The sequence below is a fragment of the Pipistrellus kuhlii genome, unplaced genomic scaffold, assembly GCF_014108245.1.
Source record: "Pipistrellus kuhlii isolate mPipKuh1 unplaced genomic scaffold, mPipKuh1.p scaffold_m20_p_7, whole genome shotgun sequence".
In the NCBI taxonomy this organism is placed as follows: Eukaryota; Metazoa; Chordata; class Mammalia; order Chiroptera; family Vespertilionidae; genus Pipistrellus; species Pipistrellus kuhlii.
In genome coordinates, this window is record NW_023425573.1 from 74,929,705 (window position 1) to 74,953,136 (window position 23,432).

The 23,432-nt window shown below is 38.6% G+C and overlaps 1 protein-coding gene across 10 annotated transcripts in view; it reads left to right on the forward strand.

Moving 5' to 3' along the window:
• The window catches only part of PTPN4 (protein tyrosine phosphatase non-receptor type 4), a 180,504-nt gene that overhangs the window by 92,930 nt on the left and 64,142 nt on the right, over positions 1-23,432 (forward strand). For 9 of the 10 annotated variants that reach the window (XM_036421183.2, XM_036421186.2, XM_045575725.1 and 6 more), the window contains 3 exons: positions 2,169-2,237; positions 15,532-15,657; positions 17,773-17,931. In XM_036421183.2, coding sequence (XP_036277076.1) covers positions 2,169-2,237; positions 15,532-15,657; positions 17,773-17,931 — 354 coding nt within the window. The remainder of the gene's footprint in view (positions 1-2,168; positions 2,238-15,531; positions 15,658-17,772; positions 17,932-23,432) is intronic. The other variant, XM_045575727.1, reaches the window with a different exon arrangement.

A 23,432-nucleotide genomic window follows, 5' to 3' on the forward strand; every position in this document is an offset into this window, starting at 1 on the left:
CGATTCCGGTCGGGGGCATGTGCCTTGGTTGCGGGCATGTCCCCAGTGGGGGGTGTGCAGGAGGCAGCTGATCGATGACTCTCATCGACGTTTCTAGCTCTCTATCTCTCTCCCTTCCTCTCTGTACAAAAATAATAAAATATATATTTTAAAAAAAAAAGATTAAACCCTTTAAATATAAAACTAAACTAAGTATCCTATCTAATAAAGAGGGAATATGCTATTGACCCTCACCCTGTGACAAAGATGGTGGCACCCTCAGCCAATGATGGGAATATGCTAATTGACTGCCCCCCTCAAAGACAGTAGTGCCCACAGCCATTAAAGTGGGAATATGCTAATTGATTGTCACACCCTCAAAGATGGTGGTACCCACAGCCAGGAGATGGCGACGCCCAGTCCCCTTAGCCATACAGGGGTGGCAGGCGCGCAGAAAGGCTGGGCCTACCCCATGCACCTGCCTTTGGAGTTCCCCTCAGCCCCCAGGCACCCAGGGCCAGCCCGAAGTGCAGGCAAGCCTCGGATTTCAGCTGCCCAGCTGCCAAGGGCTACCCGAGTGTTAGATAACCATGGCCGGCCGAAGCTTGTGCTGCCGGCAGTGTCAGCAGCAGAAGTGTGATGGGGCATCACCTTCGCCTGATCACCAGGGCTGAGGGATCTCCCCCCCACCCTCCACTGCAATGCATGAATTTTTATGCACCGGGCCTCTAGGCCTATACAATAAAAGGATAATATGCAAATTGACGAAAAAACAAAACAACTGGTTGCTATGTGCCCTGACCACCAAGGGGCAGATGCTCAATTCAAGAGCAGCCCCTGGTGGTCATTGCACTCCACTCAGCCAGAAGCCAGGCTCACGGCTGGCAAGAGCAGCGATGGTGGTGGCAGTGCTAAGGACATTCAACTAATGGCTTAGGCCTGCTCCTTTAAATTTAGGCAGGTTGAAGTTTAAGAAATTATATTTTCTTCTTAAAGGTTGCAAGTTCAATCTCTTCTTAAAGGAAATATAATTTCTTAAACTTCAACTTGTCTAAATTTAAAAATCATAGTAACATTTCTAACGTTTCCATTAAAGCTTCAACAGACATGCCTTCTATTTACATTTAGCTATACTCATCTATGAAAGATGATCTTAAAATTATTTGCTTAGCTTTGGAAACCCATAGGGCTGCTTTTATATGTATTAGATATCTGCATATGTAAATGTTTATATTTGATAAATTAGACATTTATGTACATTCACAATTAAATGTGATGTGTCAAGTAACAAATTCTCTGAGAACCAAGTTTTTATTTACAAATTTGGTCTTTAGTCATTGGAGTATCACAATGGAGAGTCAACTCCTATAAATAAACAGTATACTTGCTAGGCAAATCAGCTTTAAGAAAAATCCTCTGTAGTGCCCAAGTCCAAATCATATTTCTGTTCTTAGTTCTTTTTTATATACAAAAATCTGGAATTTTTTGTGTCTGGACATGAAAGGATGTGAGGATGTCACCAGTCTTTTTTTTTTTTTTTTTTTTTTTTTAATCTTTATTGTTGAAAGTATTACATAGGTCCTCCACCTCCCCCAATCTTAGCCTGCCCCTGCCCCAGGCCTTCACTACCCTATTTTCTGTGTCCATGGGTTATGCATATATGCATACAAGTTCTTTCAGTGACCACAATATAACTAGTCTTTTTATCTATAACCATTACCAGTAGACAAGGAGGAAAATTTTGTCTAAGGAAAGAGCTGTTCATCGAGATGTCCATGTTTCAGGCCCTTCATTACCTGTAGTAATAGAGACACCACCTAACCACAGGCCTCTAGGGTAAGGGCAAGGCTTAGATGAGCTGAGACACAAAAGCCTATCTCAGTCCAGGGGGAGTACTTTTACAGGGCATAGCAGAGAAGGAACTCCTCTCATGCAAAATTATTTCTTTCACATTTACTCCCAAATAAGGAAGTGTCTGTGGAACACATTTGTGTTGATTAATGAGAGAACTTAATTAAGTTTCATACATTCAGCTAGAACTAGAATGTAGTCCAGTCATTAAGTCTTATCCTTTGCTTTCTTTTCCCTGCTAGAAATATCTTGTCTCTTAAGAGATTGTAATATAATCATGTTGTGTGTTATTTTAGAATTCTCTTCAGTATTTTATTGTGCATATTTATGTATTTCAGCGGGAGAACTGAAGTCCAGTCAGTTCAGTATGGCAAAGAAAAAGCAAATAAGGACAGGGTATTTGCAAGGTAAGGCTCCTGTTTCAGTATCTTTTTTTTTTTTTTAAAGAAATATTAAAATTTACTAAAATCTCTTTTCTCAAATATGATTACAAAATTATCACCTGACCCTTCATTTAATTAAACAACTGATTATGTTGAGGGAATAGTGAAACAGTTTGTCTAATTCATTCATTCATATTTATTGCATAAGCTATATTAACCCTGTGCCAAGCATTATAGCTCTGACTACACTGAATCAAGTATTATATAATTAATATAACTTTTATTGCATGATTTATTACCCTTTTTTAAAACATTTCCAGAGGCCTGGCTGGGTGGCTCAGTTGGAGTGTCATCCTGTAGATCCAAAGGTTTTGGATTTGCTTCCCAGTCAGAGCATATACCCAGGTTGCAAGTTCGATCCCTGGTCAAGATGTGTATGAGAGACAACAAATCGATGTTTCTCTCTAACATCAATACTTCCCCTCTCACCCTTTCTCTATCTTTAAAATCAATAAAAACATATCCACAGGTGAGGATTTAAAAAGTTATAACACTTGGAATCAAAGGAAGAGAGCCCAGACAAGCTCTATCAAGAAAGGTATCCTAGGAACCAATTAACAAAGCCACATTGGCTGCCTACCTTTTAATTTTAACCTCATAGGTCCCCACACATCCTTTGCCAGGAGCTGGGGCAGGAAAGCAGATTTTGGATTGCTGGCCCAGCCCTGAAAGCGAGCCTCCTACTCACCACCCTCCACGGGCTCACCACCTTTCCCCCTGCCAGGGCACTTTTCTTTTGTGTGTGCTTTCTATGTTCTTAGTCTCTACTCCTGCTCCTGCTGCCTGTGTGGGTCAGGACCAGGTCCAGCCACAGGCAGAAAAAGACACCATGTACAGTGGCACATCTTGACTAGTTGCTAATTTTCATTTGTGAAAGTGATTTGATTTAGAATGAAATGGTTTTGCATTAAAACAAAAAAACACAAAATGTTTTGAGTAACATCACTTTTATTATCCAGTCATTTCCATATATTTTTTAATCATATTGTTAAGAAATAAGTTGCTTTTTATTTTGCTGTCATTTATTTTCACTTTTTTAAGGATTTTTAAATAGCCAATTTACTTTTTTAAAAATATTTTATTGATTTTTTTTTTTTTTTAACAGGAAGGGAGAGAGATAGAGAGTTAGAAACGTCGATAACAGAGAAACATCGATCAGCTGCCTCCTATACGCTCCCTACTGGGAATGTGCCCGCAACCAAAGTACATGCCCTTGACCAGAATTGAACCTGGGACCTTTCAGTCCGCAGGCTGATGCTCTATCCACTGAGCCAAACCGGTTTTGGCTATTAGCCAATTTACTTTTAACAAATGAAGTGAGGTGATTAAATTTATGTTTTAGAAAATGGTTTTATGAGCAAGGATAGACAAAGTATTAGAAATACAGACTGAGTACCCAGAAACCAACTTATTGCAGTAATCCAAGTGAAAATAATGAAGGCCTGAACTAAAATATTTTTATATATCCATATATCTATATATGTATCTGTGTGTGTGTGTGTGTGTGTGTGTGCGTGTGTATATATATATATATATATATATATATATATATATCTTTATTGTTCATATTATTACAAAAGTTCTTCATTTTTTCCCCCTCCACCAGGTTTCCACCCCTCCCTCTGTCCTTTCCCCATTCCCCATTGTCCTCATCCATAGGTGCACAGTTTATGTTCAGTCTCTTCCCACACCCCCCACTCCCCTTTTCCCTGAGAATCATCAGTTCACTCCCCTTCCATACCTCTGATTCTATTATATTCACCAGTTTTTTAATTCCCTTGGTTTTTAGATCACTTGTTGATAGTTATATATTTGTGTTCATAAGTTTTATCTTTATTTTCTTCCCCTTCCTAAAGAATCCCCTGCAGCAATTCATATAATTCTGGTTTGGTGGTGGTGAATTCCTTTAGCTTTTTTTTATTAGTGAAGCTCTTTATCTGGCCTTCGATTCTGAGTGATAGCTTTGCTGGATAGAGTATTTTTGGCTGTAGGTTCTTGCTATTCATCCCCTTGAATATTTATTGCCATTCCCGTCTGGCCTGCATGGCTTCTGTTGAGAAATCAGCTGACAATCATATGGGTGCTCCTTTATAGGTAACTACCTGCTTTGCTCTTGCTGCTTTTAATATTCTCTCTTTGTCTTTTGCTCTTGGAATTTTAATTATGATGTGTCTTGGTGTGATCCTCTTTGGGTTCCTTTTGTTTGGGGTTCTGTGCACTTCCTGGACTTGTAAGTCTATTTCTTTCACAAGGTGGGGGAAGTTTTCTGTCACTATTTCTTTCAGTATGTTTTTGGTATCTTGCTCTCTCTGATTTTCTGGGACCCCCATAATTCTGATGTTGGTTCGCTTGAAGTTGTCCCAGAGGTTTCTTACACTATCTTCAACTTTCTGGATTCTTTTGTCTTCTTGCTTCTGCGGAAGAGTGTCCTCTGGCTCTTTATGTTCCAAATCTTTGACTTGATTCTTGCGATCTTCCATTCTGTTTTTAGGACTCTGTATAATATTTTTTATTTCAGACAATGTATTCTTTATTTCTAGTTGATCCATTTTCATATTCTGATAGGTCTCATTTATTTTTATTTATTTATTTATTTATTTAAATATATTTTATTGATTTTTGTACAGAGAGGAAGGGAGAGAGATAGAGAGTCAGAAACATCGATGAGAGAGAGTCATTGATCAGCTGCCTCTTGCACACACCCCCACTGGGGACATGCCCTTGACTGGAATCGAACCCGGGACCCTTCAGTCCCCAAGCCGACGCTCTATCCATTGAGCCAAACCGGTCCCGGCGGTCTCATTTATTTTATCGGCCTTTTTTAGGAAATTCTTGGAAAACTTTATAAGCATGGTTTTGAACTCTATATCCAGTCGCTTTTTGTCCTCCATTTCTTTGTTTGTGATCTCTTGTCTCGCATTCTCGCTGCTTCTCTGAGTTTGTAGGGTGGCTTTGTGTGTTAAGATGTTATGGTTCAGTGGGTCAGCCTCCCAGTTATCTGAGGACACTCTTGGTGCACCCCTTCGTGGACTGTGTGTACAGCCTTGTTGTAGTTAAGTCTTAATTGTTGTTGTTATCACTGGGAGGAATTGACCTCCAGGCCAATTGGCTGTGAGGATCAGCTATGTCTATGCCGGGAGACAGCTTTATTCAAAAGCCTCTGTGTTCAGCTTGGATGGGGCAGAGTTTCAGGGTGGAGCCTACAGCCTTGGCTTCCTGTCAGCCCCACCCTATGAGGTTCCTGAGTCTGTGTTACTCAGTGTCCTTTGGTGCTTTGGTACTCGCTGCAAGCACCTCTGAGAGAAAGGTGCCCTCGAGTTTCTCCCACTACCAGACAGTCTAGTCCCTCCCCCAATGAGCCCAAAACTGGGGTTCATTGCAGTCTGGAGATTTTGTCTCTTTCCCGCTAGGGCAATCCAGTGGCACAGTCAAGAGTCCTCTGCGTGCAATGTTTGCGACTCCAGGGCTCTGCCTTTTGCCGCTCCCCTGAGTTTCCGCCTTACAGCCCCGATTCCCTCTGTATGAGCTTGGGTCCCCAGGGTCTGGTCTAGAACTGGGGTTCAGTGCAGTCAGAAATGGGGCTCAGCACATTCAGGAGCTTTTGTCTCCTTCCCCTAGTTAGGGGTGTCGAACTCAATCAGAGAAGGGGCCAAAATCTAAAATCCAGCCTAAATCGCGGGTCGAATGGTTTACTGAACAGTCATAAACTGTCATTGTGATGGAAACGCAGCGGAGTGCAGTGATGACAGCGTGGTGCGGGCCACATTGCAAGGCCTGGTGGGACGGATTTGGCCCTCGGGCCTTGTGTTTGACACATGTGCCCTAGGGCAATCCAGCGGCACAGTTAACAGTCCGTCCTCTGCGTGCTATGTGCTTGACTCTGGGGCTCTGCCTTTTGCCGCTCCCCTGAGTTTCTGCCATATAGCCTAGAATCCCTCTGTATGAACCTGGGACCCCAGGGTCTCACCCAGAACAGGGGTTCAGTGCAGTCGGAACTGGGGTTCAGCACAGTCTGGAGCTTTTATCTCCTTCCCGCTAGGGAACACCAGCCAGGCACTCAGCCACCCCTCCTTTATGGCTCCATCCTCTCCCCACATGCTCACCGTGTCTCCGTACCTTAGGCTTTTACAGCTCCTCTGATTTTCCTTCTGGTTTTCTCTTTCCTTTTAGTTATAGAATTTCCAGTCAGTCAACTTTCCTGTAGTTCTGGATAATGTCCACTTTATATTTTAGTTGTATTTTTTGAAATTGTTGTGTGAGGCTGCAGTTAGGCGTTTACCAATGCCACCATCTTAGTTTCTCCCCTGAACTAAAATATTGGCAGTGAGCGGAAGATCAAATTTGGGGAACATCTTATAAATAGAAATACCGTATTTTTCGGACCTTAAGACGCACTTTTTTCCCCCCAGAAGTGGGGGGGAAAAGTCCCTGCGTCTTATGGTCCAAATATAGCCTACACATATACTTTAAAAAAAAAGTTTTTTTACTTGCCCGGCTCTGTGTGGTCTCTGTGTGCTTGCCCGGCTCTAAAATGGTTCTAAATGCTGCTGTTTACTTTACAGGGTTGATTACATGTGTTTATGACTGTGATGTTGGGTTTTAATGCACATAAAATATTTTAGGACACTATTTGTTTCAGAATCTTTTTTTCTTCATTTCCCTTCTCTAAAAACTGGTGCGTCTTATGGTCCGGAGCGTCTTATGGTCCGAAAAATACGGTAGTAAAAATTAATGACCAATTGGATGGAGATGTGTTAGCTGCAGGTGTATCTGGAAAGAATGTCAGATTTAAACGATTTACAACAGATGGGATGTAGAGGCAGAATAAATTTGTAATGGAAAAAGGTGTTAAGTTGGCACGGATCTAGTTTGATATGTCTGAGCAATGCTCTTAGCAGGATTATGCAATAAATGATTAAATATTCAGAGACACTAGAAAAAAGATGGCGATCCGCAAGAAAGCAGGGACGGCGAATGTGTGAGAGAGTGAGGGAGCAATAGAGGAGTGTGGGTGGGGGTGTGTGTGAGAGAGCTAGGGACAATTAGGTCCTGCGGGTCTTCCAGGGGGCTGCCAGACTGGGCAGTCTTGGATTGCAAAACCCCACTGCCACCACAGACACGCTGGGGCGGCCAGCATGGGCACAGAGACCACGCCTTCTTGAAGAACAGGACTGTTTGTGACTTGGATCCTAGCTTCACCAACACCCAATCTGGTCTCAGACGCAAGCCATGACCTTACAAGCACTTGGGACAAAGCCCTGCGACCACGACTGCAGAGCCATGGACACCAAGACTCCAGACATTCTGGCCATAGATAGCTGTGAGTCACAGAGCCCCCCCGCTCCCCTGCTGCGGCAGCATATTACCTGCCAGACCCACTCCATGCGAGCAGGCCTCCTGCCGAAACAGGGTGGCTATGTGAATTAACTTTGACTCTGGAATTGTGCACACATGGGAGTCTGTTTCCTATGGCACAGTAGTGGTTCTCCTGCTGACACTGGGCGGCTATGCTGCCTGATTTTGACTTGGCACATACACAGGAGTCTGTTTCTTATGGCGCAAGACTGGGCCTCCCCCCAACATAGGGCAACTGTGCAACCCAGCCCCCCAAGCAGACTGGGGACCCTAATTCTCCGCACAAGACTTAGCAATGAGCACCAGTGACTTGACTCTCGGTGCACACACATGGAACTCTGTTTCTCATTGTGTGTGCACGCGATCCTTGATTCTCAATGCACTCACTCTGGGCCCCTATGACTCCAATTCTTGGCACACAGGCACATGGGGACCTTGATTCTCAGCATAAGACCACACTAAGCAACAGAGACTCCAATACTAGATTCTCAGTGCGTGCGCATGGAGTCTCTGATTCCTGGCATGTGCTAGGGGACTCTGATTGTAGGTGCATGCCTGCGGGGCCTTTTTTGTTTTTTTTTATCAGTATAACACATGTTGGGTCCCTAATTGTAGGTGCACACATGAGGCTGCACTGAGCACTGGTGACTCCGATTCTCAGTGTGTGAGGCTCCCACCAACCCTTGGCAGCCACACACCTTGATGTCGGAGCTCTTCATTCACACTCAGGTGGCATGATGCTCCTACTGCACATGGCTCAGGCCCCCGCAACTCAGCATTAGGACCTTCTAGTGATAGTTAGAATGGAGAGACAACAAAACAGTCCCCAAAGGAAAGAAAAAGAGGCTCGCCAAGAAAGGAAATAAGTGAAACAGAGGCATGCAGTGTGACAGAAAAAGAATTCAGCTTAATGGTCATAGAGTTCATAAATCAGGTGGATGACAAAATCAACAACTTATGCAAAAATTCATAAGAAAGAAATCAAAAGTGATATAGCTACAATCAAAAATGCTATGGAAGGTAGACTAGAAGACGTGGAGGACCGAATTAGTAAGTTAGAATAAAAGGTAGAGAAACAAGTCCAATCTGAACACCAGCTGGAGAAAAAAATTTAAAAGCAGGAGAGCCTAAGGCAGCTTTGGCACACCACAAAATGAAGTAGCATACATATAATAGGAATTACAGAAGGACAAGAAGCTCAGTAAGGAATAGAGAATCTATTTGAAGAAATAACGACAGAACTCTTCCCTGATATGGGGAAGAAAAAAGTCACACAAGTACAGAGAGTCCCAATGAAATGGAAATCGCAAAAGACCTACACCAAGAAACGTCATAATTACAATGGCAAATGTTAATGACAAAGAAAGAATCTTAAGGGCTGCAAGACAGAGACAGAGAGTTACCTACAAAGGATCCCCCATCAGATTACCAAACAATTTCTCATCAGAAACACACGAAGCTAGAAAGAAATGGAATGGAATGGAATGGAATGGAATGGAATGGAATGGAATGGAATGGAATGGAATATACAAACTGATGTGAAGCAAATGACAGAATGCAAGAATATGCTATCCAGCAAGATTTATCAATCAAAATTGAAGGGGAAATCAGGAGCTTCAAAGACAAAAAAATATGCTAAGGGAATTTATCACTACCAAGTTAGCAATGCTAAAATGCAAGAAATGCTAAAGAAAGAATAGAAAGGGAGGAAGGAACACAGGCATAAAGTAGAGAAATGTCTACAAACAAATACATATCAATAATAACATTAAATGTAAATGGATTAAGTGCTGCATTCAAAAGACATTAAGTGTCTGAATGGATAAGAAAACATGACCCCTCTATATGCTGTCTACAGGAGACCCACCTTAGAACAAGGGACTCACAGAGACTGAAAGTGAAGGGATGGAAAAATAATTATCAGGCAAATGGAAATGAAAAAAAGCCAGAGTAGCAATACTTATATCTGACAAAATAGACCTCAGAATGAAGACCATACAGAAACAAAGAAGGCCATTTCATAATTCTATTGGGATCGATACAACAAGAGGATATAACTCTGCTAAACATATATGTACCCAATGCAGGAGCACTCAAATACAAAAAACAAACAAAACAAAAAAAACACGAAAGAGGTCAGGGGAGAAATTGACAGCAATACAATTTTAGTAGGAAACTTTAATACACCATTAACATCACTGGATAAATCCTCTAGACAAAAAATTAGCAAAGAAACAGCAATGCTAAACAACTCACTAGATCAGATGGACTTAACAACTTGAGAACATTCCCAAAACTACAGAATATACATTCTTCTCAAGCACACATGGGACATTTTCAAATATAGACCACATATTGGGACACAGGGAAAGTGTTCTGTCTCTTGGGTTTTCTGAAATAGACTAAGGAATATAGGTGTTAGTTCTTTGAATGTTTGATAAAATTCCGCTGTGAAGCTGTCTGGACCTTGGCTTTTGTTTGGTGGGAATTTTTATTACTGCTTCTATTTTATCTGTTGTTATTGGCCTATTCAGGTTTTTTTTATTCTTCCTGATTCCATTTTGGGAGATTGTATTTTTCTAAGAATTTATCTGTTTCATCCATATTGTCCAGCTTGTTCACATATAATTTATGTGGTATCAGTGGTTACTCTTCCACTTTCATTTCTGATCTTGTTTATTTGGGTCCTTTCTCTCTGTTTCTTGATGAGTCTGGCTAATGGTTTATCAACTCTGTTTATCTGTTTATCCTTTCAAAGCATCAACTCTTGGTTTCATTGATTTTTTTTTTGTATTGTTTGTTTGTTTGACTCCATGTTATTTATTTCTGCTCTAGTCTTTATTATTTCCTTCCTTCTACTTACTTTGGGCTTTTCTTGTTGTTCTTTTTTTCTAGTTCTTGAAGTTGTAGGATTAAATAGTTTATTGCTGTTTTTTTCTGTTTTTTGAGGTATGCCTCTAGTTCTGTGTATGAACTTCCCTCTTGGGATGGCTTTTGCTATGTCCCAGAGATTTGGGGTTGTTGTGTATTCATTTTCATTGGTTTTTAGGAAGTTTTTTTTATTTCTTTCTTGATCTCGTTGTAACCCATTCATTGTTTAATAACATGCTATATAGCCTCCATGTGTTTGAATATTTTGGGGTATTTTACTGTAGTTTATTTCTAATTTCATGTCACTGTGATCTGAGAAGATGCTTGATATGATTTCAATGTTCTTGGACTTGTAGAGATTTGTTTTGTATCCTAACATCTGGTCTATGTTTGTGAATGATCCATGTTTTCAGGTGTTACACTCTGGCAGACAGCACCCTGCTGCTTTTCACAGCCTGATGTAATGTGGGTATTCTCCTCAGTTTTGGTGCTCTCTGCTGAGATGCCCAGCTTCAGGATTAGATCCCAGAGTTCTCAGTGGCAACGCCCCACATCTGAAATATCTCACAGGGCCTTCATTTGTTGTCTATGGGCCACCAGCCAGCCCTTTTGCCTCCACCCCTCCTACCATTCGCTATGCGGTCTCCACTTTTGGTCCTCAGGTGTCAGGGTTCTCTCCTGCAAGTTTTCTGTTGATTATTCAGGAAGTTTTTCTGTATTTTAGTTGTAATCCCAGTTTGTTCCTGGGAGCATGTCCATGTAGCATCCATTTATTCTGTTGCCATTTTTAATCCTTGGGTATTTTTTTAATGTTGAAAAATCTATAGTCATTTATAATGTCAGTAAATTGTTAAATAGTTAAATCCTTTTATCCTAAACTGTAGATGTAACTTTAGGATTCTTCCCCTTACCCTGGGTCTTCCATGCCTCCAGAGTCCAAGTCATTAATTACTAAGGCTATCTGAGGCTTTGCCAGTACTATGCCCTGAATGCTATAAAAATAAATTTAAGCCGAAACCGGTTTGGCTCAGCAGTAGAGCGTCGGTCTGCGGACTGAAAGGTCCCAGGTTCAGTTCCGGTCAAGGGCATGTACATTGGTTCTGGCACATCCCCGGTAGGGGGTGTGCAGGAGGCAGCTGGTCAATGTTTCTCTCTCATCGACGTTTCTAGCTCTCTATCTCTCTTCCTTCCTCTCTGTAAAAAATCAATAAAATATATATTTTTTAAAAGAAAAAAAAAAGAAGAAATCCTCACTGAGTCTTCAGTGAGCCAAAAGCTTTAAAAATAAATAAATAAATAAATAAATAAATAAATTTAAAATAATAGTATAAGTTCCTTGGTGTAAAAATATTGGAAACAAAAACAAATATATATATATATATATATATATATAATTAATACATGACTTATATGTGTTTGAACAATAACATTTACTGCACTTGTTTTCTTCCTTCCTTGCTTACCCTCATCCTATCCTGGTTGGTCTGTGAATAATCCACCCCACAGGAATGCCATCAATGAAAATGCCTTGAAATAGGAAGGATTTAGCTAGTTAAAGCTATACCATTTTACTGTGACAAGTGGACTCTTCACTTTGAATGGTGTAATTCAGCATTTGTTCAAAAAAATTTAGAAGTCGATTTATTATTTATTATTTTTAGATTTGTGAGGAAAATATTGTTTCTCTATTAAATATACTACTAAATATTGGTGTTACATTAGTAGTAGTTTGGTCATTTTAGAAAGGAGAAAAAAGACCATAAGAACACAGAGATGCCTACCTTAGTGTACGTAACTACTGAAATTATTCAGAATCTTCCCTTTTACAGTCCTGGATACCTTGTTTCCAGTTAGACATTACTATGGACCTGCACAGTAAAATGTTAATTTGAAATTGTTTTCCTTGAAATTGTTCTTGAGAAAGAGTTCACATCCTATCAATTTTGTTGTTTTAATTAAAGATGTATTTCTTCTAGCTCTTAACTTTTTGTAACACTCCTTTCAAACTTGGTAAAATAAAAGTAAATATTTTTCTGATTCTTTTCTGTTAAAACTGCATCATGACAAAAACTAACATTATTTTCCTAACAAGAAACTTAAGCTTTATTCATTTGATATTTATAAAACTGTTGAACACAAATTGATAACTAGTTCTATTATAGTGTGATGTTCTAATATGAGTACCAAGTCATAGCTGTATTTATATATTAATGTTAATATCACATGAAAATAACTTTCTTATAAGTTAATGTTTTAATATTTTGATTATATCAGATTTCTAGAAATATGCAGTTACACCTGAGTCTTAGTTCTTCATTTTGTATATGCATTATTAAAATGTGAAATTGTTTAATAGGTGACTTTATAAGACAGATATATATCATTCACTGAATAGTAAAGCTACCATTCTAATACCATAAACCCCAACTAGCCATCCTATTTCTCTTGTCATGTCAGAATTATATGAATCCTCTTTGAAGGTGTTAATAGTGAAAGATTAAGCTATTCTGGGGTGGTTTTTATAATATATCAGAAACTTGTTTTGGTGACCTGATGCACGTGTGCCAAAATATTCAAATGGTTTTAGTAATTATTAAATTCACTCATTCTCTTAAAATATTAGAGAATTTTAGAGTAGGCAATATAAATAGAACAGATTTCTCCTTAGACTTTTCATGTAAGGTTGGTTTTTCTTCAGCAATAAGTTAACTGTGTTTTATTTATATATCAACTCTTTGAATTGCTTTAATACTTTTTTAATTGTCATATAATATCTAAGAAGAAAGCAAAAGAATGTTCTCATGCAATAGAAAATTGAGGTGCCATGGTCAGAATATGAATTTACCACATTGCAAACACACTGATGAAGTGTGGTATTTTTTTCTCTGAAATTTCCACACTCAACAGGAAACATAGACAGCAAGTCTGAGTGGGTGGGTCTCTGAGGTTAAAACTGTTAATAAAATAAAATATCTGAAATTTAGCTTTAAATGCAAAGCATTTACAACCATGTTTAGTTTATTAACAACAGTCAAGTGTTCTGAGGCTTTAAACTAGGTGAGTATAACTGGATTTTTTTCCATTTTCAAATGACTTTTTTTCCTCTCTTAGAAAATGAAAGTAGTTGATCTCCTAGCTATCGTTAGTAAATTTTCTTACAGCTTACATTTAGTAGTTTAATATATGAGAAAGAATAGTTTAACATTAAGAATTAGCATTCATAAGAGAGCCATAAATGCTAAAGTTCATGCTTTAAAAACTTCAAATTTACTTAAGAAAAATGAAATCTGAATCAACATCCTTTTTTTTTTAATTGATAACATTTACATCTCCTAGCAAATGTTAAATGTTCTTATATTAAGGAGATGTCATTAGGCCAAACTAAAAAGGCTTTAGCTATAAGTACATGAAATGATACATTTGTGTGGTTTGGATTCATAAGTAATTTAAGTTCCTCATGCTTTAGTAAAGTTGGTAGACTAAAACATTGCACAGAAAACTTAGATACTCGTATATTATAAAATTCAGGAGGTAGTAAAGGACCTTAAGATTATACATTGTACTGATAACGTAGATATTAGTTGTAAGGTCAAAATTAGGATTTAGGGTCCCCACCCATCATGGTTTTTTGTTGTTGTTGTGTGTTGTGGTGTTTTGTTTTGTTTTTTTGTTTTTGCTTTTTTTGTTTGTTTTGTAGAAGAAAATATTTTCTACAAAAGAAAATAATTCAAGAGAGAAACATGGAAATAAAGACTAATGAAATGGAAGAAAGATGTAAATATATATAAAAGAATGCCAACCCAATAATATTTTCTGGGATTTAAAATAGGTAGAAATAAAATACAAGACAAATAATATAGTAACTTTAAAAAAATAAGACTAATAAAATACTGTAGAAAATAAGCAAATAGAGAAGAGATTAGAATACTAAAAAAGTAAATATAAGTCCAAATATGCTTCCTGGTTTGTACATAAATCTTATTGAGTACTCTTGGTTATTGTTACATGGTTTTTAGTCTATTGTTTCTCTGTGTTCTTCAATAAATTTCTTTCTTTTTTTTTCCCTAATGACTTTCTTACTCAAATATGAAATTATCAGTTCATAAGATAATTTATTATGTGTTTTTTATACATGTAGTTTAATTCATAATATTAACCTCCATATTAACTCTGCATCTCAAAAAAACGAAAATTTAGATAGATGTCATATATTTTCCATGAATTTTGGCCACTATTTGAATTTGCATATAAAAAAGACTTGAGTTAACTTACATAAAATTCTGAGGGTGTTTAATCTCTGCAAAGATCGATATCTTTTCTGAAAAGATGATAGCTGAAATATATAAGTAGGTAACAAAACATATTCTTTTATTTCCCACCATGAGACAAAATCTCACTGGTGGGGAGAGTTCAGTGAGCAGGGGAAGGAGACATATATAATGCTTTCAACAGTAAATAATTTATAAGTTAATAAGGACATAAATAAATAAATAATGTGTTTTAATAAACCCTGCCTTTATAATTTAAAAAGAAAGAAAAGAAAACTATCCACTGGCCTACTACATATTAGAAGGAAAAAATACAAATAAAATGTAATATACATAACTATCATTTTAGCCTTGTCCTTCCTGAGGCAGAGGATCAGGGTTTGAATTTAAGGACATTCAGGAGATAATATGTCAGGAATTATTTAATACATTCAAGGATTTCAGAGACTCTACAATTTTGATAATATTTGAAAAAACTTTTGATAGCCATCTCTTCCCTTGCTTTTTCCTTTTATCCTTTTTAATCTTGTTTCTTTTTCTCCTTTTCCCTATTCTCTCTCCTACTTTTTCTGGCTTATTTTTTCTTCCTTAATATAAAGAAGATTTATTTTCTTAGGAAAGTATTTGATAAATAGCCTCTGACAACAGTAATTTCTTGAAAGTAAACCATATTTACTCATCTAGAATATATGTTAATACAAATTCTGAGTTTTGGTTTATGGTTTGGTGCATAAAATTAAAAATGTTACATATTATTTTGGCAGATCCCCAAGTAAACCCTTGGCACGAAAATTAATGGATTGGGAAGTAGTAAGCAGAAATTCAGTATCTGATGACAGGTTGGAAACACAAAGCCTTCCATCACGAACTCCCCCTGGGACGCCTAATCAGTAAGTGCAGACTCAAATCAGGTGTTCATTTTTCTCATTTCTAAATTATTGACTATATATGTGCATTACTTGAAGATCAAAATATGTAAAATTTCTTATTTAAATTTTGGTTAGATATGACTTTTGTTATTGCAGATCATTATTTCCTCTTAGCATTTCTCTGAGCCTCTAGCTCATTGTGTAAGTGGCATGAAATAATAGCCTCCCATCAGGTGAGGTAGTAGAGCCTTCAGCAAGAATGCTCACTTTCTTACACAGTCAACTTTTAAAGTAAGGGTTCCTAACCAATAAATCAAAATCTGCTACTAGACTTAAAATATGAGAATATGGTTGTTGTTGACATCATCCTTTTCAATGTGGATCTCCATTAGAATTTCTGAAGGAGCCTATGTTGTCTGAAAATTCTAAGTGACTATGATTCTCTTACTTAAGCTCCTACCCCAGCCACTGCTCTGCCATTTTCTATGGTCTAGAAAGAAGGATTTCCAACATCAGTTCATGCAAACTTGGCCATAGCTACGCTAAGAAGCTGTGTTATTCAGCACTTTCGGTTTATTATACTCTAGGATTTCTCACAAATGCCGTATATTTTGGTGTAGATAGTAATAATAACATGATGTTATCTTCATTTTATAATGCTAACAGATGTATTATAATATGTGTATGTAATTAAGATATTAATAAACGGATGTGTGTCAGTACATTGACAGACCTTGGTAACCCATAGGTTGATGTACAAAATATTTGAATTTTGGTATGAAATACAATATTTGAAGAAGTATCTCATACACATTAATGTCCAATAGGTGTACACTACATTAAAGTTGTGTCACTGATAGATGTTTGTGGACCAAAGAATACACTTCTACCATATTGCCAGTAAAGTATACATCAAAAGTTGGGGTTCACAGAATGATACTTAATTCCTAGATATCTTTCTTTTCTAGAAAAAATAGACTAAAAAGTTTCTGTCTTGCTTATTACAGGTTGCTAAATCATCTTTCTTTAAAAGAGATTGTTTGTATTCAAAAGCTAATTAACTTGTTAGAAGAATATCCAGAAATTTCTTTTTCTGGGCCCTTTTCGAGCCAGCCATTTATCCATTTGTGACCAGGAACAAGAAATTTAAACTAGATGATTGAATTAATTAGCAGTAGCTCTAATTAATGAAACAATTTTAGGATGATCTGAAAAGATTGGCTTTTTTCTAAATTTTAAAGAGACAGTACAGTATAGGGGTTATTTTGAGCAAATTAATTAATCTCTTTGTCCCATTTCCTTTATCTATAAAATTATATTTATAATAATAGTCTTATAGTATTGTTATGAAAGTTAAATGGTGATGTATGTAAAATGCTTAGAATAATGCCTAGCACAAAATGCACGCAATAAGTACTCAAATGTTAGCTAGCGTAGTTAATAATAGTGACAGTAATTCATGTGACTATGTCATGTATGAGGATAGAAATATGTAATTCAGTATTTAATCATAGGAAGTAAATAAAGTCCCATAAATAAAAACATAAGAATTCAAAAAGAATATGCTAAGTGAAATCAGTCAGTCAGAGAAAGCTAAGACCCATATGATTTCATTCAGATGTGGGATATAAAACTAAAAGGCATTGACACAAACAACAGTATGATGGTTACCAGAGGGAAGGGGGGAATGTAGTAAAGGGAAAAGGGATCCAAGTATATGGTGATGGAAGATTATGATTAGACTGTGGGTGGTTAGCGCACAATGCAATATACAATGAAAAAATAATTCAGACAAGAAGATATTTCTAAATCGTTTATTCTATCTCTTTATTTTATGAGTGCTCATTAAGTCACCAAGTTGTAGTAACTAAAACCTAGAAACACTGAGGTTGGTAGAGATAATAGATGACTAAATAAATAAAATCCTTGTGGTAGATGATTGTCTATAGCTCAGATTTTTATTTCTTATTCTGTGTTCTTTCTGTTTATGTCACACTGTTTTTGTCAAGAGACTTTGAGTAGTTGATGTGGTTAGTCTTAAAAGTACACACCCACTTTTTGAAGGAATCATATAAATAACATTTTTAAAAATTGAATTAAAGCACATTTTACTCAATTTTCTTCCTCTTTGTGTAGTCGAAATTCTGCATTCACACAAGAGGGACCCCGGTTACGACCATCTTCAGTTGGTCATTTGGTAGACCATGTGGTTCACATTTCCCCAAGCGAAGTATTTGGAAATCACAGATCTCCATCTTCAACACAAGCTAACAGCATCATTCTGGAATCATCATCGTAAGACCTTTTCCTGTTCAATTTCCTTCTTATAAATAATAATACCCCAAATTGTTTCACTTTAAATATTCTTTGAAATTAGGGTATTTGATACAAGTTTTTATTTTTGCAATATTTGTAAATGTGCTTATTTGTCTCTGAGAGTTCTTGGTGCTCCCTTCACCAAAAAGAAATCTCCATTATTTCATTGATTCAGTATGTTCTTGAAATTTTAGTACATACACTTAAATATTTCTGCAGATACTGTAGTACTGTGGAAGACAGTAAGGTAGTGAAAGATAGAGTTTTTAAAAATATTTTTCAGAAAGGGACCCATGAGATGACTAGACAGTTTGGAAACAAAGTAGCAGAGGGGAACTAAGTAAGATGACTGTCCCTCTGAAAATAATGTGAAAATAATGTACACATTATGTTTAAAATTCATTCTTGTTTTATATTCTATACTGATACACATATTCATCTTCTTAAGTCAGTATTTATATGTCATCAGTTTAATGTACAAAATGTTTTCCCCTCATTAAAATGCAACATCTGGATTTATTGGTTTATATAATGCAGTTCATATGTAAGTAAAAATACAGTGTGAGAATTAAGATAAAAGTAAAATACTTTATAAGATACATAGATAGGTAAGAAGATTCATTAATTGTTGAGAAAGAGGTATAAGATATAGTGAATGTAATCAGGATTAAAGAAAAGATGGAAGGGTAGATAGAGTGATCAGCAAAGCAGTTATTATAGGTACTCTAGGAAAATGTCACTAAATCTGTAAGACCCATACTGGAAACAGTATTTTCTGTCCACAGTGGAAAGTCTGCAGTTGTGAAGGGCTGGCTGTATACATTGCCCTTAGACCATCTATAATAATAAAAGCATAATATGTTAATTAAACTAGACAGCTAAACGACATTCTAATGAAGCCACAGGGACTGAGGCAGAGGCGGTTAGGGGCAAGTAGGCAAGAGGTTAGGAGTGACTGGGCAGGCAGACAGAGGTAATTAGGGGAGATCAGGCAGGCAGGCTAAGCATTTAGAGACTATCAAGCAGGCAGAGTGTTTAGGGGCAATCAGGCAGGCATGCGAGTAGTTAAAGGAGATCAGGCAGGCAGGTGAGTGGTTAGGGGTGATGAGGCAGGCAGGCAGAGTGGTTAGGGGCGATTGGGCAGGCAGGCAGGTGAGCAGTTAGCAGCTAGCGGTCCCAGGTTGCAAGAGGATTGTCATGGATTGTGAGAGGGTGCAGGCTGGGCTGAGGGAACCCTCCTCACCCTCCCATTTCCCCTGTCCCTCATGCACCGGACCTCTAGTTTTATATAAGGGATTGAACATCTATGGATCTTGGTATCCTCAAGGGTCCTAGAACCAATCCCCTGTGGATAACAAGGGATTACTGGGGGAGCACATAGTTGTAGAAGCTTCCCCAAGCATCCTAAGCCCTAATAGCAACCATGCATATCGACAACCTGTCTACCACCCTCTGAGAAGTTATTTTAACAAGAAAGTTATACAAAAACCATAAAGGAAGGTAGATAGCCTATGATCTGGAACCCAAAATTATATTCTTTACTTTGTTACATCTTGGCTGATCCTCTGTCTATATTCCATTCTCTTCACCTTTTCTTTAGAATTTGGCTTAAATGCCAACCTGAACCTGTATGCTTGTGTTCTCTTCCTATTGGTGTCTTCCTGTAGCTAGGAATGTTTAAAGGAGAGTTAGACTCAAACACCCCCTGGAGTCTGACAAGTAACACAGGGTGGGATTTATGTGAACCTAAATACCCATGACCCATTGAAAGGCAGCAGCTACCCCTTGGCTTTGTCCAGTGGTTGACAACTTACAATTTAGGTCCATTCTTTCCAGAACTTCCAAACTTTTCCTTCTGGAAATCCATATTTGCCATGTAATTTTTAATGTCAATTAACTCACATTTTATAAAAACAATTAATGGGCCAAATGTGTGTTGGCCAAAATAGTTTCACAATCTCCAAATTTGCAACCACTATCCTAGGACAGTGATTTCTATTCAGAAGTACATAATAAAAATCATTTCTCAAGCCTTTTTACCATATGTGCCTTATCTTACCTCAAAAATGCAGATTCAATGGTGTTAGCAAAATGTCCTGTAATGCCAGTGCTGTCCCTCTTTTGTAACTGAGCATCGCCATTGTTATGCCCAGACCCATCGGGTTTGGTTCACTGAGCTGTTACACTACAGACTGGGCATCATTTTGTCCCTGTACTATTATTTGGCACTATATGTAGCCTATTAGTGGACCAAGAATAAAGAAAGTCACTCTAACTCCATTCCTATCTGATCTCAGCTCTTACACTCTTCCCTATAGATTTTAAAAATATATATATTTTATTGATTTTTTACAGAGAGGAAGGGAGAGGGATAAAGAGCTAGAAACATCGATGAGATGTGCCTGCAACCAATGTACCTGCCATTGACCGGAATCGAACCTGGGACCCTTCCATCCTCAGATCGACTCTCTATCCACTGAGCTAAACCAGTTTCGGCATTCCCTATAGATTTTTAGTTTGAAGCTAAATGCTTCCTGAGTATGACAGCTGAATACAAAATTAGGAAAAGTTTCTCTTCACTTTGCCTAAGTAAGGAATGAGACCTATCGATCGAAATATGTAGAATTCAGAGACTTCAGGGTTTTGTAAAGACTTGGAGGCTTTTAATCAACTTCTTTTTAAAAATATCACATCTGTGAGGCTCTGCAAGGGATGTCCATCTTCATCTTTCTTAATCTCTTTTAGCACAGCATCCATGTCTGTATTCTAATCTGTGGGAATATTTTTTTTGACCCACAGCATTAGATTGTATTGAATCTTAGAGGTGTGGTTTCTTAGCAATTGAAACTAATGGAATAAAAACTCGTATGTTTGGTATCTGGATCCCTGGACATCAAGATAGACCTCTAAGAAGTTTTTGCTACAAAGGAGAGGTATATTCTCTGATGCAGTATTACAGGTTTATCAGAATTGAGACCATTTTATGCTCTGCAGCCTTCTTTGTAGAAAGTTAGACTGAGTGGACATTCTTGTTTACCTACTTATTTAATTATTATATTTTATAGTGGCTTATACAATTTCAGAAGGACTATAATTCTCATTAAGAAACCCTCCCTGGAGAACATAGAGTTACACATAGATTATTCATTATTAATCCCTCTGACTTCCTTGGCACTAATCAGATTTTTAGTTCCCTACTAATAGTCACCAGGTATTTAGCAGCAAGCATCTAAGTTCACAGCTTCTCTACCAAGGAAGAGCATATGTATTCTCTAGCAAGGGAGGGCCACTGCGGTGGTAACCTGTGTATTAGTTATCTTGAGCTAAAGTATGCAAATTACCCTACTTACAGTGACTTGCAACACAGATTATTTTTTTTTTTTATAACACATGTACATCGTGGATCGACTGCCTCGACCCATGTCTTTTTTATTCCAAGACTCAGACTGACACCAGCCCGTGTTTGGGATGTGGCTGATCATGGCTGAGGAAAAAGAGAAGCATATTGAGTCCAGAGCTGTTTCTTAAAGCTCCTTTTCAAAAGGAGAAGCATACCACTTCTATTCATATTATTATGGCCAGAGCAAGTCATATAGCCAAGCTTAATGTCAAATGGGAAGGGTGGAGAATGATTTTTGAACAGCATATAATTGAATACTTCCTCACTGCCTTATAACTTGTATCTTAGGCCTATGTTGTTAATCAATAAAAATAAACAGAAACTGAGTAAAATCTGTGCCTGAGTATCACAGCGGCTATTAACTTCTTATCTGTCCGTAAGCAGTAGACAGTAATTCTTTTATTTCCCTCCAAGGACCTCCTGCCATCTCAGAGATAAATATAAGCCCAAAGATGGTCAGTGCTCTTATCAAGGACCATTTTTCCCTTGCCTGCACTCAACTCCTCAGCTTCCTGGATGCATGCCTTCTAGCATACAAGTTTAACCACTGGCTCCCCCTTTTGGTCTTTGTGAGAAATTCACAAGTAATGTTAACATGCTGTGCTTGAACTTTTATTATTTTTTATCTCAATTACAGTTAACATTAATATTATTTGAGTTTCAGTTATGCAGCATTGTAGTTAGACAAATCATGTATACTGAGTGGCCAGATTATTATGATCTCTGAATGCATAATAATATGGCCACTCAGTGTGTGTGGCGCGCGCGCACGCGCGCGCACGTGCACACATGCATATTAGAGGCCCGGTGCATGAATTCGTCAATGGGTAGGGTCTGACCAGGGGGGTGGACATGGGCATTTGGCCAGCCTGCCTGTTGGTTGAACTCCTGGTCGAGGGGACAATTTGTATATTAGCCTTTTATTATATTATGTTCAGAGATCATAATAATCTGGCCACTCAGTGTATTTTGCAAAATGTTTCCCCCAATATTTTCAGTACCCACCTGGCACAATATATGGTTATTACAATATTAGAGGCCCTGTGCGTGAAATTTGTGCACAGGGAGGAAGGGGTGTGTGTATCCCTCAGTCCAGCCTGCACCCTCTTCTATCTGGGACATCCCTCTCACAATCCAGGACTGCTGGCTCCCAACCACTCGCCTGCCTGCCTGATTGCCCCTAACCACTTCTGCCTGCTAGCCTGATCATCCCCCTAACCTGATCAGTGCCAAACTGTTCCCTGGCCAGCCTGCTCGCCACTAATTGTCTTCCCCTATAGGCCTGGTCCCTCCCATCTGCCCGCCCTTGCAGACCTGGTCACTCCAGCTACCCTCCCCTGCAGGCCTGGTTCCCCCAACTGCCTTCCCCTTCTGGCCTGGTCACCCTTAACTGTCCTACCCTGCTGCTCTGGTTGCCCAACTGCCTTCCCCTGTAGGCCTGGCTCCTCTCCCCCAACTGTCCTCCCCTGCAGGCCTGGTTGCCCCAAACTACCCTCCTCTGCCAGCGCAGTCACCCCCAACTGCCCTCCCCTGCAGGCCTGGCTGACCCCAACTGCCCTCCCCTGCAGGTCTTGTCCCTCTCACCTGCCCTCTCCTGCAGGCTTGTGTCCCCCCCCAACTGTCATCCCCTGCAGGCTTATGTCCCCCCCAACTGTCCTCCCCTGCAAGCCTGTTTGCCCCAGCTGCCCTCTGCCAGCCCAGTTGCCCCTAATTGCCCTGTCCTGCAGGCCTGGCTGCCCCCAACTGCCCTCCCTTGCTGGCCTGATTGCACACAACTGTCCTCCCCTCCTGACCATCTTGTGGCAGCCATCTTGTGTCCACACGGGGGTGGCCATCTTTGACCCCATGGAGGTGGCCATGAGTGATGGTCAATTTGCATATAATTCTTTATTATATAGGATTATCGTATTGACTATATTACCTATGCTGTACTTTGATTATTTTGCAACTACCAATTTTTACTTTTTATTCCCTTCACCTTTTTCACCTAGTATCCTATCCCCTCTCATCTCTAGTAACTGTCAGTCTAGTCTCTGTTCTCAAAAGTACAATTTTTACCTTGAAACTTCCCCTATTATAC